Raw genomic sequence first — 13,242 nt, forward strand, 5'->3', positions numbered from 1 at the left:
AAGTGGGAACAGAGGACAGATCTAAAGCCCCAGCATAAAGCCAGGGTGATCACCACTGGCTGCACGTGAAGCCTTGATGGCCAAGCCAGGAGCTGGGGGGGAAATGACTGCATGGAAATCCGTCTCACAGGCCTGCGCCACGTGCAGTTTGAGGCCTACATTTACACGGTCCAGTTAGGCTTGGACCGGATGTGGAACAAAGAAAACTCTGCTAGGAACTCATTCCTAAAACCCTACGGAAAGTGAATTTACAACCCCAAATTACTAAGCGTGAGGATGCATCCGAAACGAGACCCAGCAGACGACAAGAGGGCCTTGCCCTCAGGAACCTCTGACAGCAGAGCAACCCCAGACTGCACGCTAAGCGGGGCCGGGCGCTGGCCCCGCTCTGCCCGTGAGCGCCTCCCCTCAGAGCTGGCCGCGCGGCCTGCTCCCTCCTGTTCTTCAGGCTTCTCCCCAGCTGGGCCTCTCCCGACCCCTCGGTAAAATACCGCGGTGCCCAGTACATCCCCTATACACGTATTTCCTCGTAAACCCTCTGCACAGCCCCGAATCATCTATGGACAGATGATAACTGAGTGGATCGTGTTTACTGTGTTTTTCCTCCACTAGAAACGGAGCTGCGCGAGGCAGCGACCGTGTTTCATCACAGCTGTGATCTGCCTGGTCATGAGCCTGGTGTGTGACAGCCGCTCAGTCAGTACTTCCTGGCTGAAGGAGTGGACATACAAAAATAAAGAAAATGAGAAACACAAAGGCACTCAACCACATGTGAAGAAAACAAGATGAAAGCAAAAGTTAATTTTAATTGCAGAAGCAACAGCACGGTGCTCCATGGACTTCTGCCAGCTCAACAGAGACGGCATCGCAAACCAGCGAGGAAAGGATGGCGGGGGACGGGCCCGCGCTGACACCTGGGCTCGAGGAGCAGTCCTACCACCACCGCACACCGCATTAAAAATAAACTCCAGGTAACTGAAGACTGAATGAAAAAGCCAAATACTCAGAAAAGACTGTCTTTCTACTGGAGAGTATTAAAGGATTTTATTAAACAAGATGCAGAAAGTACAAACTATAAAATATCAAAAGATTCTATTACATTCAATGGAATTAATCATTCAACGTCTGTCAAATGCCCCGCAGTGAAAAGCGAGGCCACAAAGAAACAATACAGCCAACAAAATATACGGTGCTCGGATACATTAAGAGCTCTCACGAATCATTAACAAAAAGACCAACATACAGAAAACAAAGCAAAGGTGGGGGGCGGATATAACTCAAGTAACAGACCACAAGCTTGGCATATACAAGGTCCTGGGTTCAATCTCCGGCACCTCCTCTAAAAATATAAAAGTAAACCTAATTTCCCCCTTCTTGGCAGGGGAGATTAAAAAAAAAGGCAAAGGATATAAAGAGACAATTTTCAGAACAGGAAATCTGAATGGCCAATAAATACATGAGAAGACGTTCTGTATCTCACTAGAAATCAGAGGAACACACACTGAAGCCGTAATGATGTTCCATTTCCCACCCACCAGACCGGCCAAAAATTTAAGTCCAGTAACAACAAAGATACAGAGCAACAAGAACGCTGACACAGTGAGAACGTAAGCTGGCAGAAGCACGCTGACAAGCAACCTGGTAACCCCTCGGATCCGCACCCAGCAACCCCCTCCTAGGCCCACCCCCAGGGCACAGCCCGCACGTGTGCTGAGACACAGGTCCAGGAATGTTCAAAAGGCACTGTTTCCACCGCAGAACACGCAGAACCTCCGTCCTCGTCCAGCGGCAGGAGGAGTGCATGCACGCAGCGGAACACTACCAGTGGGAATCGCTGCTTCCCAGCAAGTCCACCCAGGGCACTCATTAGAGGACGTCACCCCTTCTGGACAGATGCAACCCAGAAGCTTGGCAGGCAAAAAGGGCCCTTGTGCTAAAAACAAAACAAAACAAAACAAAAACAAAAACAAAAAAACTGATGCTTTACGTGTCAACAAGGATAAACCTCAACAACATCATGAGTGAAAATGCACTGCAGAGACAGCTGTAAAGTATGACACCGAAACTCATGGGAAGCTGGAAACTATGTCAGTCCAGCTGTTTACTGATACACACACAATAAATCGGCATAAGAACCATAAAGACCAAAACCAAATTCAGAATTAGGAGTTATATCGAGGAGGGGCTTAAATTTAGGGGAAAAAAAATCATCATCTGAAGCACATACAGTAAAACAGACCTGGCAAAGGTGAGGGGGAGGACACAGTGTTTGTTAGTCTCCGCACTTTATTTTTGGTTGAAATCTTAAAAATAATAATAAATAAAAATTTTAAAAGCCACCAGAAGAAAAGCACAGAACTCACTTTTCTGAATAAGTCAGTAATGTGGAATACACACCACACCGGAAACACTCCCAAAATACAGATGGGAAAACTGAGGGAGGAGGGAGCACATCTATCTTATAGAACAGAGAAGAGAGAGGCCAACACGGAGACGAGTGACGCCGTCGAAGCAGAACCAAAGACCACCGCGAGGACGAACCGCGCAGAGATCTAAGGCGCGCGAGCTCACGGGGGGTCCTACACACGAAGGCTCCCCACAGACCACAGAATTCACAGACTCATCCCCTAACCTTGCACTAAAAAACTTCCGACGTCTACACAGTTGCCAGGCAGGAGAAGACGTGCTGTCCACTAAACGAGTTAAATAACTTGGCTTCAAAATTCACTGCAATAAATCCCACTAGGTCTAAAATTCCTGATCAGAGAAAAACGTGGGGAAAGGAAGACTATCGAACTGCACTCCTCTCATCTTGCAGAACAAAGTGAAAACAAACTTTTCTCGGTCAAATATGTCTCAACGTAATTTTTAGGTTACCCTTAACAGAACTGGAAACCTTCCAAATATGCCTTCCTTCCAAAATGTAAGTGGAGGCTTAGTGACGAAGAAGTCCCTGTAAGAGTGATCTGAAGACAAAAGAAGTAACAAAAATGGAAAGCTTATAATGCAAAAAATTACACCAAATATCACTTTCAATACTAATTTAAATAGGTTTTAAAGTTCTTTAACACAAGACAATGATACTCAGATTAAGTTAAATGAATCCAAACATAGCCTTCTCCAGAACACACACTGAAAACAAAATGACTCAAAGTGCCAGAAAGAAAGAAAAATACCATATGATATCACTTACATGTGGAATCTAAAAAAAAAAAAGACAAACTTACTTGCAAAAAGAAACACTCTCAGAGAATAAACTTGTTACTGGCGGTGGGGGTGGGGGGGGTTGGGAGTTAGAGATTTGCAGACACTGATACACACAGAATAGATAAACAAGTTCATACTGCACAGCACAGGGAACCATATTTGGTATCATGTAGTAACTTACGGTGAGGAAGAACATGAAAAAAAGTGTATGTGTGTTCATGTATGACTGGGGCATTGTGCTGTACACCAGAAACTGACACAACCTTGTAAAGTGACTACACTTCAAAAAATATACATATACATATACACAAAAAAAAGTTTCAAAGTAAGATACAGTCAATGACGTAAAACTAAATTTGTGACAAATGCCTTAAGTAGGACAAAAAATCACTTTTCTGGTGAAGGAATAATTCACAATGAAGAATGTATACCCAAGAGTCCTTAAACAGGATAGAAATATGTAGAAAGAAAAAACCACAAAAACAAAACTTCTGCCCAGAATGAGACAAAATGAGCAAGGATATAGAAAACTTGAACAGCGCTATGAACCAACCAGACCTGCTGACGTCACCAGAGCGCCCCACCCAGCAAGAAAGGCAGACACAGCTTCCCAAACTCACACACAAGTGTCCAGGGTAAACCACGCACTAGGCCACGGAACACGTGTCAGTAAGGAGTAAAAGGACCGAAATCATACAAAGTGTGTTCTCTGACCATAATGGAATGAACTTAGAAATCAACAACAGAAAAATTTTGGAAATTCACAGATACATAGAAATTAACCAATACACTCCAAAATATCCAGAGGATTGAAGAAATCACAAGAAAAATTTAAAAATATTTTGAGATATGTGAAAATAACGACATACCAAAATTTACGGGATGCAGCTAAAGCAACAGAGGGAAATTTATAGCTGTAAATGCCTGCATTAGAAAATAAAAATCTTCAGTCAACAACCCAAACCTTCCACCTAGTAACTAGAGAAAGAACAAAGGAAACCCAAGGCAAGCAGGAGAGATATGAAAGATCAGAGTGGAAGTAAGTGAGGTAGGAAAAAAAATGAAACCCAAAGTTGGCTCTTTGTAAAGATGAACAAAATTGAAAAAAAAAAAACCCAGGAGAAACTATGAACAGTCAGGAAGGCCCTTCATAACAGAGTAGTAACTGTAATATAGAGGAGCTAAACCTGCTGATAAATTAGGTTAATAAACACATCACGTTCCAGCAAACTCTTCCCTAATTGTTAGTGACTACCAGTCACAATCCTAGAGCATTCAACTCCCGTGACAGCTCTGTAACGCATGTTCCACTATCATGCTTGTTTTAAGGGTGAGGAAACCGGGGAGAGAAGTGACTTGTCTAGTCACACTGCTGTCAGTGGAAAAGCCAGAATTCAAAATCAGGCTCCAGACTTCAAACACGCATGACACCAAATATGCCACCAAAAATACTTCAACTTCCCAGAAATGTCTTGATTTACCTGAAATATGAAAATGAATGAACCTTTCATTTCAAGGGAAAGAGGAAGAAATCAACGTAGAAAGTTTCTTATAGAGATTAAATAAATTCATAAAATCAAAATCCAGAAAGGAATATGATCTTGACTACGTAACAGAATAGTGGGAAGTTATGCTTTAAAAATATAATTCCTAAGAACGTTTCTTCTAGGAAAATACGGATCTCCAAAATTCTTTCACCTCCGCAGTCACGGTATTTGAGCTGTGTGCCTGGCGCTGTCCGTGGTGCTGAAATCAAGTCAAGAAAATGGAAGAAACTCAAATGCATGAGCAACCAAGGAAGGAAGAAAAAAGCTGCCAAAGAATCCGCTCTACAGGAGATCTGCCTCATATGGCGTCACACATCCTGCAGCTTCCAGGGGCTACAGCAGGCCCACACCCGTCCCAGAAGAGAACTGCAGAACGCACCCCGATTCACGTCAGCGCACTAACACAGCCCTGCGGTGAGAGGCCCAAGAAATGCACTATGGGTCTCACGTGAGAAAATAAACGCGGAAGTTCTAAGTAAAACGTCAGCATTAAATATTATCCAGCAGGACACTGAACAGTTAACCAACTATCAGCAAGCCTGATCTGCTCTAGATACACAATAAATCTACTCATAATTTGGCACCTGAAGTTAGATATAAAACAAAGTTGTCCATCACCACGGTTACTTAATGTCCTGAAGCTATGGCCAATGAACTAAATTTAGTAAGGGCAGGCGGCGGGGCAGAAGTATAACTATCTGAAAGGAATCAATTATCATGATTTCCCAAATGTTTCCTGGAAACAGCATGAATCTCAACTGAAAAGCAAATAGTTTGGTAAGGTGTCCACTCAGGATCAAGTGTAACAAAACAGCTGTCACATCTGCGTGAAGGAATGTGCAAGCCAGAACCATGCCATGGTCCTTGGCGGGAAGACGCAACACAGAGGTCGTGCAGCGAGGGACTTCTGCCAGCAGAGCCGCCGTCTGGCCCAGTCCCCACTCTGCCCTCACGTGACTCAGGGGGTTCCCATCCTGTTAGGAATGGGTCCTGATCGGTTTTAGCCAATCATGGAATCCCACTTCTCTTGCCAAGGACTGGGTTAGAAATGCCACATGAAAAGTAAGGATTAATCTAGTCGGGAACTTCCAGGAAAGATTACCTTGATTCTAAGAGAAACATTAGGAAGTCACCCTTTCCCCTGGACACTGCACTTCTGGGTGAGACTCCTGGGACTGACGGTCACTTTCACCACAAGGCAAGGGTGATGAGAAAGCCCACCCAGGACAGTGAGAGTGACAGCGAGGAGGGATGGAACGAGCTGTAGCCCTCAGGATTTCAGGGCGCCCTAACCCACCGAGCTCTGCAGCCCGGCCCCTTCCACTGAACTGCCGGCCATATGGGTAACAGGGTCCTTACTGTTTAACTTAATTTAGCTGAAATTTTCTGCTATTTGCAATCAAATGCTGACTTATTCAGATGGCAATCTCCCCAAGCTAATTCATAAATATAACACAAATCTAATAATTCAGACTCAAAGCATTCTGAGGACCTGACAAAATGATTTATAATTCATGTGAAAAATATCTAAAATTCATGTGAAAATTGAAAACAAAATGGGAAGAAATTTTGCAGAAGTATGTGTGAGATCTCTATTACTGTGTAACTCAAATGGTAACATGTAATTGAAACATATACTGTTTCGAGTCATCAGATGAATAAATCAGAATGGAAAGCCCCAAAAGAAACCAAAGCATATACTAACTAATACATTATAAGTACAAAATGATGATACAGTATTAGCTTTAAGATTACCAACCTCACACCAAAATAAACCGAAGATACATTAAAAAGTTACATGTTAAAACTGTTTCAAAAGAAAGAAAAAGAAAATGAGAAGGATGAGTGAATATTTCTCTGATTTCAAAGCTGAAAAACACCTTTTTACACATTAAACTCCGGAAGAACAGGGACTTTTTGCCTTGAGTGCCTCTGTTCAAGTCCCGTAACAATACCTACCACTGAATAGTTACTCAATTAAGATTTATTAATAATTAAAAAACCAAAGAAAATAAACATAAGTGAATTCAGATCTAATTCCAAAAATACTAAATACCTGTGCAAGCCATACTGGGTGATTAATTTATATCAATTTTTAAAAGAAACACACAAAAACGAAACAATATTTTCATAAGGGATTCAAGGGTAGAACTAAAGGGGAACGATGAAGGTTCCAGAGTGCAGGGGCGCTGGGGCGCTGGGGCGCTGGGGCGGGGCCGGCGGGGCCGGCGGGGCCGGCGGGGTCCTGGGAACTGTCACTGCTGGGTTGCTGCCTGTTCTTACTCTTCACACGACGTTAGCTTCACATTTCTTCTAAATTAACAACTCTAAACTCTACACACGCAGATAATGGAAAAGAAAACCCAACAGGACAGAATTAATCTTATAAAACGGAACCAACCTCACTGATGACCAAAGAAATGCTGGTTAATCCATCAATGCCGCGTCATCAATCTAACAGGTTATGAAAACCAGCGAGTTCTGGGGAGCAGGGGCGCTGTGCCTTATCAAGACAATGAAACTGCATAATGAGCAACATTTTTCGAGTAGCTACTATGTGTTAGGCATTGTTCTAAGTGCTTTATGCATATTAACTCATTCATTCCTGTAAACAGTCCTATGAGAGAGTATTATTCTTAATTCCATCCTGAGGATCAAAAAACACATAAGGATTGATCAAAGTCACAAAGCAAATAAATTAACAGAATCAAAAAATATAAATATAAATACAGTCCCTTCTAAGGCAACTTTGCAATAGTCATCTACAACCGTGAAATGTGCTAACTGACCCGCAATTTCAGTGCTAGGAATCTGTCCTAAGGCAACAGATCTGGACGCGACCTTATATCCAGGAACAGAAGACTGGGCTACTGTGCGGATCCACCATTTGGGACTGAACACACGCATCTACCACCACTCCCTCCCAAAACACCACTGAAGTCAAAGTTAAAGGATGAAAAAGGTACAAAGCAACACAGAAAAGAGAAGAATCAAGCGAAACGAAAAGCAGAGAAAAAAGTGGTAAGTGACTAAGCACGTGAAAGGCAGGTGAAGACAATGCCTACGGACCAGCCGCACCAACCCACACCCCAGAGACGCTGAGGGTGAAAGCAAGCACCAGGGCGAGAGAAGAACTTGCCACGTAGGTAGAAAACAAGCAACAACCGAAAACGTAGTGAACTACCGGCTGCCGAGGAAGACAAAGGTTGCACCCAAAAGATAATCATTAGGCCGTCGTGCCACTTGGCTCAGCAGCTAACACTACCATACTGTGTACGTGGTAATGCAGACACACCTCGAAACTGTGACAGACCTTCAGAGTCGACAGAGTCTAAAACTAAATCAAGAAATAATAATTTGTTATTTAGGAATATGACGGAAAATACCAGAAAAAACCGATTAAGAGTTGAAAACGACTAGAACAGGTGGGGCAAAAAAAATGCTTTATTTATTTATTTATTTATTTATTTATTTATTTATTTATTTATTTATTTATTTATTTATTTATTTATTTATTTGAAAATGCTATTTTTAAATTAAGTCTTACAATAGTCTTTGCCTTTCTATACTACAGAGGTAATATTAGAAAGTAATTGTTAAAAGAAAAATAAAAACGTGCAAAAAACTATAGTATGTTCAGAAAACCACAAACAAAACAAATCACCTGTAAGTCTAACCACCAGAGACAATCACTGTCTGTCTTTTGGTATCATTCAGCCCTTGTTCTATACCTATATTTAATCCACATACTTTAGAATATTAGGCTCCTCCTAACTAGACCGTTTTCACTTAATTTGAGGGTCATCTCCTCAGTAATTACATATATATCCACATTACAAGGAACAAAATGAGCAAATGTTTATGTGATCTGTAGTAATACATCCTTGGGGTGGAGTCAGTCATGTCAATAAAAAAGCACCTGAAGTTGACAATGGACTTGGCTCTGTTCAAAACTGAAGGACTGTATTTCTTTAGAAAAAATGAGATTAAGAATGTAACACATTTCCTTTACTGCATAACTAGTAAAATGTGAAAATAATGTTTATAACAGAAACTGGGTTTCTTCTGACAAGACTTCCCTTACCTGGGGGAAAAAAAAAGTGCTTTCCCAATATGTTACTAAGTTAAAAATAAAAACCAGGTTACAACTGATACACACAGCATGAGCCCTGGTCTGCTTCCCAGGACGTCAGCAGCACAGGGGACATGAGCCCAGGAAGACACCCACCGAGACGTGAACTGGAGCTCTCGGGAGGCTTGTGGGGGGTCTTCGTTTATTTTCTTCTCAATACTATTCAAAATTTTCTTCAATGCCCCCCTGTTACCTCTGAGTAAGGAAAGACTATTTTCTACTCTCAATGCACAGGGTGTGGACAGCTCCGAAGTGACCTGTGCAACAGCTGGACCTCGTTTTTGCCTCTTCCGTGAACTTCTTCGAACCATCCCGTGCTGCACTGACCCTTCACGTCCTGGTCAGCATTTGTGCTTGCTGGGCCTCTGCCCTTTCACTGAGGGACTCCTGAGCCTGCTACGTGCCAGGCCCTGCTCCAGGTTCCCAGGATCTCACAGTGAACAAAACAGGCGACGTCTATCCCTCTGACAGGGAAGACAGACACCACAAACACCTGAACAAAGACGTACGTTCAGCGGCGACACAGACCCAAGCGCACAGCACACACCTGCTTTCAAGTGCAATGAAGGACCAGAGATGAGGGAGTGGAAGAGATAACCGGCTGGGGAGGTCCGCTAGCCATGCAGGCTGGCCATGGAGACAGGACACGGAGGCAGAGGGCAGAGCAGGCACAGGGCCTGAGACAGCAGTGAGCCTGCAGCACGGACAGCGAGACATCCTGGTGGGGAAGCTGGAAGGGCAAGGGGAGGGCAGCAGCGGGTGCCATGAAACACGCAAGTGTGGGCACAACACGCAAGGCCCTGCAGAGCCACGCAGGAATCCTGAATTTATTCTAAAGGTGATGCGAAGGCACGGAGTTCTTAAAAGAGCATTCTGCCCGAGGCGTGGATACAGATCCCGTGTGGGAATGAAGCGAAGCAGGAAACCTGCAGGGAGACTGTTACAGGTGTCCAGGCAAGCAGCAGTGAGGGCCCGCAACAGCAGGGCAGAAGACCAGGCGTGGTCCGACATGGTTACTCTATGACGGTAGCTTCGCTATAACCTGCTGATGAACTACACGTGGGGAGTGAGGGAGACATCACAGATGACCCAGGGTCTTGGCCAAAGCACTGGGTGAATGGTGGTGCCATTTACCAATGGGGCTGCCCGGAAAGAAACAAGTTTGTGAGGCGCAGAAATCAGAAGACCCATTTCAGGCACATTAAATGAGATGGCCATTAAGCATTCAAGCCAAGACATCAGAGAAATAACCTTACCCACAAAGTATGTAGCTCACGCGCGGTTGGGGCTGAAGATGGAAAACTGCTATTTAAAGGCCCAGAACTAAACGCTATCTCCGAGGGCGTGAGGGCAGAGAGAAGAGAAGTGGGCCCCAGACAGCCCTGAGGCCTGCTGACTTTAGAGTGGCCCGTGAGGTGTCCATTCAGCGTCTCCCGTAGGAGACAGGAATAACCTGGGTTAGAGCTGCTAGGAGGCAGAGCCGGAAAGGACCGAGCGCTGGTGATCTTGGTGAGGGGCTTCGTTGGAGTGATGGGGTTGTGTTCCAGGGAGGACTGGGAGGCCACTGAGCACAGACAACTCTTCCAAGGCATATATGTCACTTTAGGGACAACAGACTGGCCGCTGTATCCCTAGCACCCTGCTGGCTCTGGCCAAACAGGAAGTGTGGACGCAAGGTCACTGAATGAATGCTACATCTGGAAATTCACAATGCTGCAAACCATACTGAGAAACCCTGGGAGTCAGAGAGCTCCCTGCCTGTCCCTTTCTGTCCCGAGTGACCCTCCTTGCCCCTCCACCCACCATGACGATGAACTGACAGAACACCAACTTCCTTTCACCTTGTAGATCCGGGTGGATACGTGGGGCTGAGAGGTACTTAATTAGCACTGGGACTGGCAGCTGAACCAAGAGATAAGGGGAAGACCTTCCCCCTTCTGCTCCCCAATTTCCCAGAGATTATATATAATAAAAGTCAACAGATAAATTATGAACACATCACCACAGGGTCAAAAACAAACAAACAAAAACAGTGGTCATTTAGACAAAACATCTTATTCCAAACCCTCTGAGACCTTAAAAGCAGCCACTTAGTTTCCAAAATGGGCAACACTTTCTTTCCAATTCAGGTACCTTTCCCTTTCCTTTATCGCAGCCAAACAGTGAAGCCCTTTGAGACAAAAAAAAAAAAAAAAAAAAAGGCAGTTGTCCAGAAAGCAGCCAGGTTTCCCTACCTGACAAGACGTCTTCTGCTGATTCCTTTTCCCTTCCAATTTTTTCCTCTAGAGTTGAAATGCAGAATTCATAGCCAGCAAGAGCCAAGTCCTGTCTGTAAAGCAGACACCAGTAAGCCTTTGCCTTTCCGACCCCTCCCCGGTCCTCACGCCCCCAGCCTGGCTCTGAGCACTGCCAAGTGTAAGGCGGGAAGAGGCTTTTGAATCAAGCTTCGAAGGGGCGTCAATTTGCCATTTCTCGAAAAAAAAAATTTTTTTAAAGTCACCTGTTTAACGTACTCAAGACAAGCTAGGAATGCTGCCGTAGTTCCAGTAACCAACACAGCCAGCCGTTTCGTCACCTCCACGAGAAGTTAAGGGAGCCAGCCTGTCCCTCACCCCAGCTCCACGTGAGGCCCCTGCGGTGAGGATCCTAACTGCCGACCTCATTCACCTTCCCGAGAGGCTCATTAGTTTTACACTTCACCTCAGCTACAGCTCTTTGACGCAAGTTTCTTTTACAGAATGGAACTCCTCGCTACGGCACTGGAAGGCATTTAGCCCGACTGTAGGGCCCCTCAGTCAACTGGAGGGGACACCCAGGCAGCAGGCAGACGGGCTCCGGGCAGAACAAGTGTCAACTGCTGGTTTCTAGAGACGCACAGAAACGTGACAGAAATTCCCTCTCCGTCCAGAAGCTCAACCCTGGTTTTCCCTCTTCCGTTTTGGCTCTAGTTGCTCACCAAAAGTGACATTAGCAAGCTCACCCCTTCTCCTCCCGTCTTTGCCAGAGGACCCCACAGTTCTACTCTGTTCTCAGAAGAACACAAGCTTCCCCGACCCAACCAGGACACGGGGCGGAAGCGGCTGCCCACAAGCTGCTCCAAGTCGGAGCAACAGGCCTGTACACAACTCCCCTCCTGCCTGCCTTTCTAAGCCTTTCTAAGACTCAGAACGTGGCTTCATGTTTTCTGGTCTCATGCTTCTCTTGTGAAATAAAACGAAAAAAAAAACAAAACAAACAAACAAAAAAAACCTTTCCGAGGAGAGCAGAGTAACTTACGGGGTGATTATCGATGGGTACCACACAGCTTTTGCCTCCTGAGAGGCCAAGGCCTTGTCTTACTCGCCAGCGGTCCCGTCTTCGGGCTGCTGCTCACCCTAGGGCTTCACACCCCACCAACACGCAGTCCTGTCTTACTCCTTCCTTCAGGGAGACGGACTCAGCTACAGTGCCCCCGACACAGACCAACCTCAAAGCTCCTCGAAAGGCTCCAAGTCAGAGGCCCTCAGAGGCTCTGGCCCATCTAGTGACCAACCAAACGCCGGGAGGCCGAGTGGGTCTCACTGAGAATGAAGGAGCCGACTTCGAGGGCCGCAGGGACCAGTGCCAGGGCACTAGGCTGATGTCTCCCCAATCTGCAGCACCCTGCTTCTTCAGCAACTGAGAACCTAAGGAAGAGCCAGCATAGATCTTCCCTCAAACTCACCCCAAAATGTAATTCCCTAGGAGTTCTTACATCCTGAGTGTTTCTTCTTCGAGCCCACCTGGAGAACGAAGGGCGCCGGGCCTCTCAGCGCGCGCCCCACCCCTGGCGCACACCCGAACCGCGTCCTAAAGCCCTTCCTGTGCGGCAGGCGGACTGCTTCTTTGCAAGAATCAGACTCAGCCAATGCTGTAAAATTAGCCCTGACTTCCTGTCCTACTCATCTGAAGGCCCGTCCCTGTCCCTAGGCATCTCCCTCCCTCCGCATTGCCTCCACATGCTTTAAACACCGCCCGCAGAACAAGCCGCAGACACTCCCGCGGCAACTCTCTCGTCGCCTGCCTCCACACCCTGGTTTGGTACTTACACCAGCAAAATGGTTTCTTCAAAGCCTATTACCCAGCAGCTTTCACACTGCTCCCTCCTCTTCTAGGAAGAGCTGAACTAAAGTTCTAACTGTAATTTCCTCCCCAGTTCAAGCAGGAACAGAAAACGTGACTAGCCTTGTCACAGTGCGGCCAGAGGGGTAGGGCTGCACGCCCCACTCGGCAGGCTGGTAGAAACAGCAGGGGTGAACCCGGGAAGCACTCAAAACTTCAAAAATGAGAAATGGAACACTATGAGTGTGACACCCAATTATTTTGTTTTGTTTTTTT

The 13,242-nt window shown here is 45.5% G+C and overlaps 1 protein-coding gene across 5 annotated transcripts in view; it reads right to left on the reverse strand.

Annotated features, from left to right (window-relative positions):
• TTC19 (tetratricopeptide repeat domain 19) overlaps window positions 1–13,242 on the reverse strand; it is a 37,463-nt gene that overhangs the window by 20,253 nt on the left and 3,968 nt on the right. For all 5 annotated transcript variants that reach the window (XM_064495314.1, XM_064495313.1, XM_064495312.1 and 2 more), the window contains exon 7: window positions 11,121–11,215. In XM_064495314.1, coding sequence (XP_064351384.1) covers window positions 11,121–11,215 — 95 coding nt within the window. The remainder of the gene's footprint in view (window positions 1–11,120; window positions 11,216–13,242) is intronic.

This window comes from Camelus dromedarius, chromosome 16, assembly GCF_036321535.1.
Source record: "Camelus dromedarius isolate mCamDro1 chromosome 16, mCamDro1.pat, whole genome shotgun sequence".
Lineage (NCBI taxonomy): Eukaryota > Metazoa > Chordata > Mammalia > Artiodactyla > Camelidae > Camelus > Camelus dromedarius.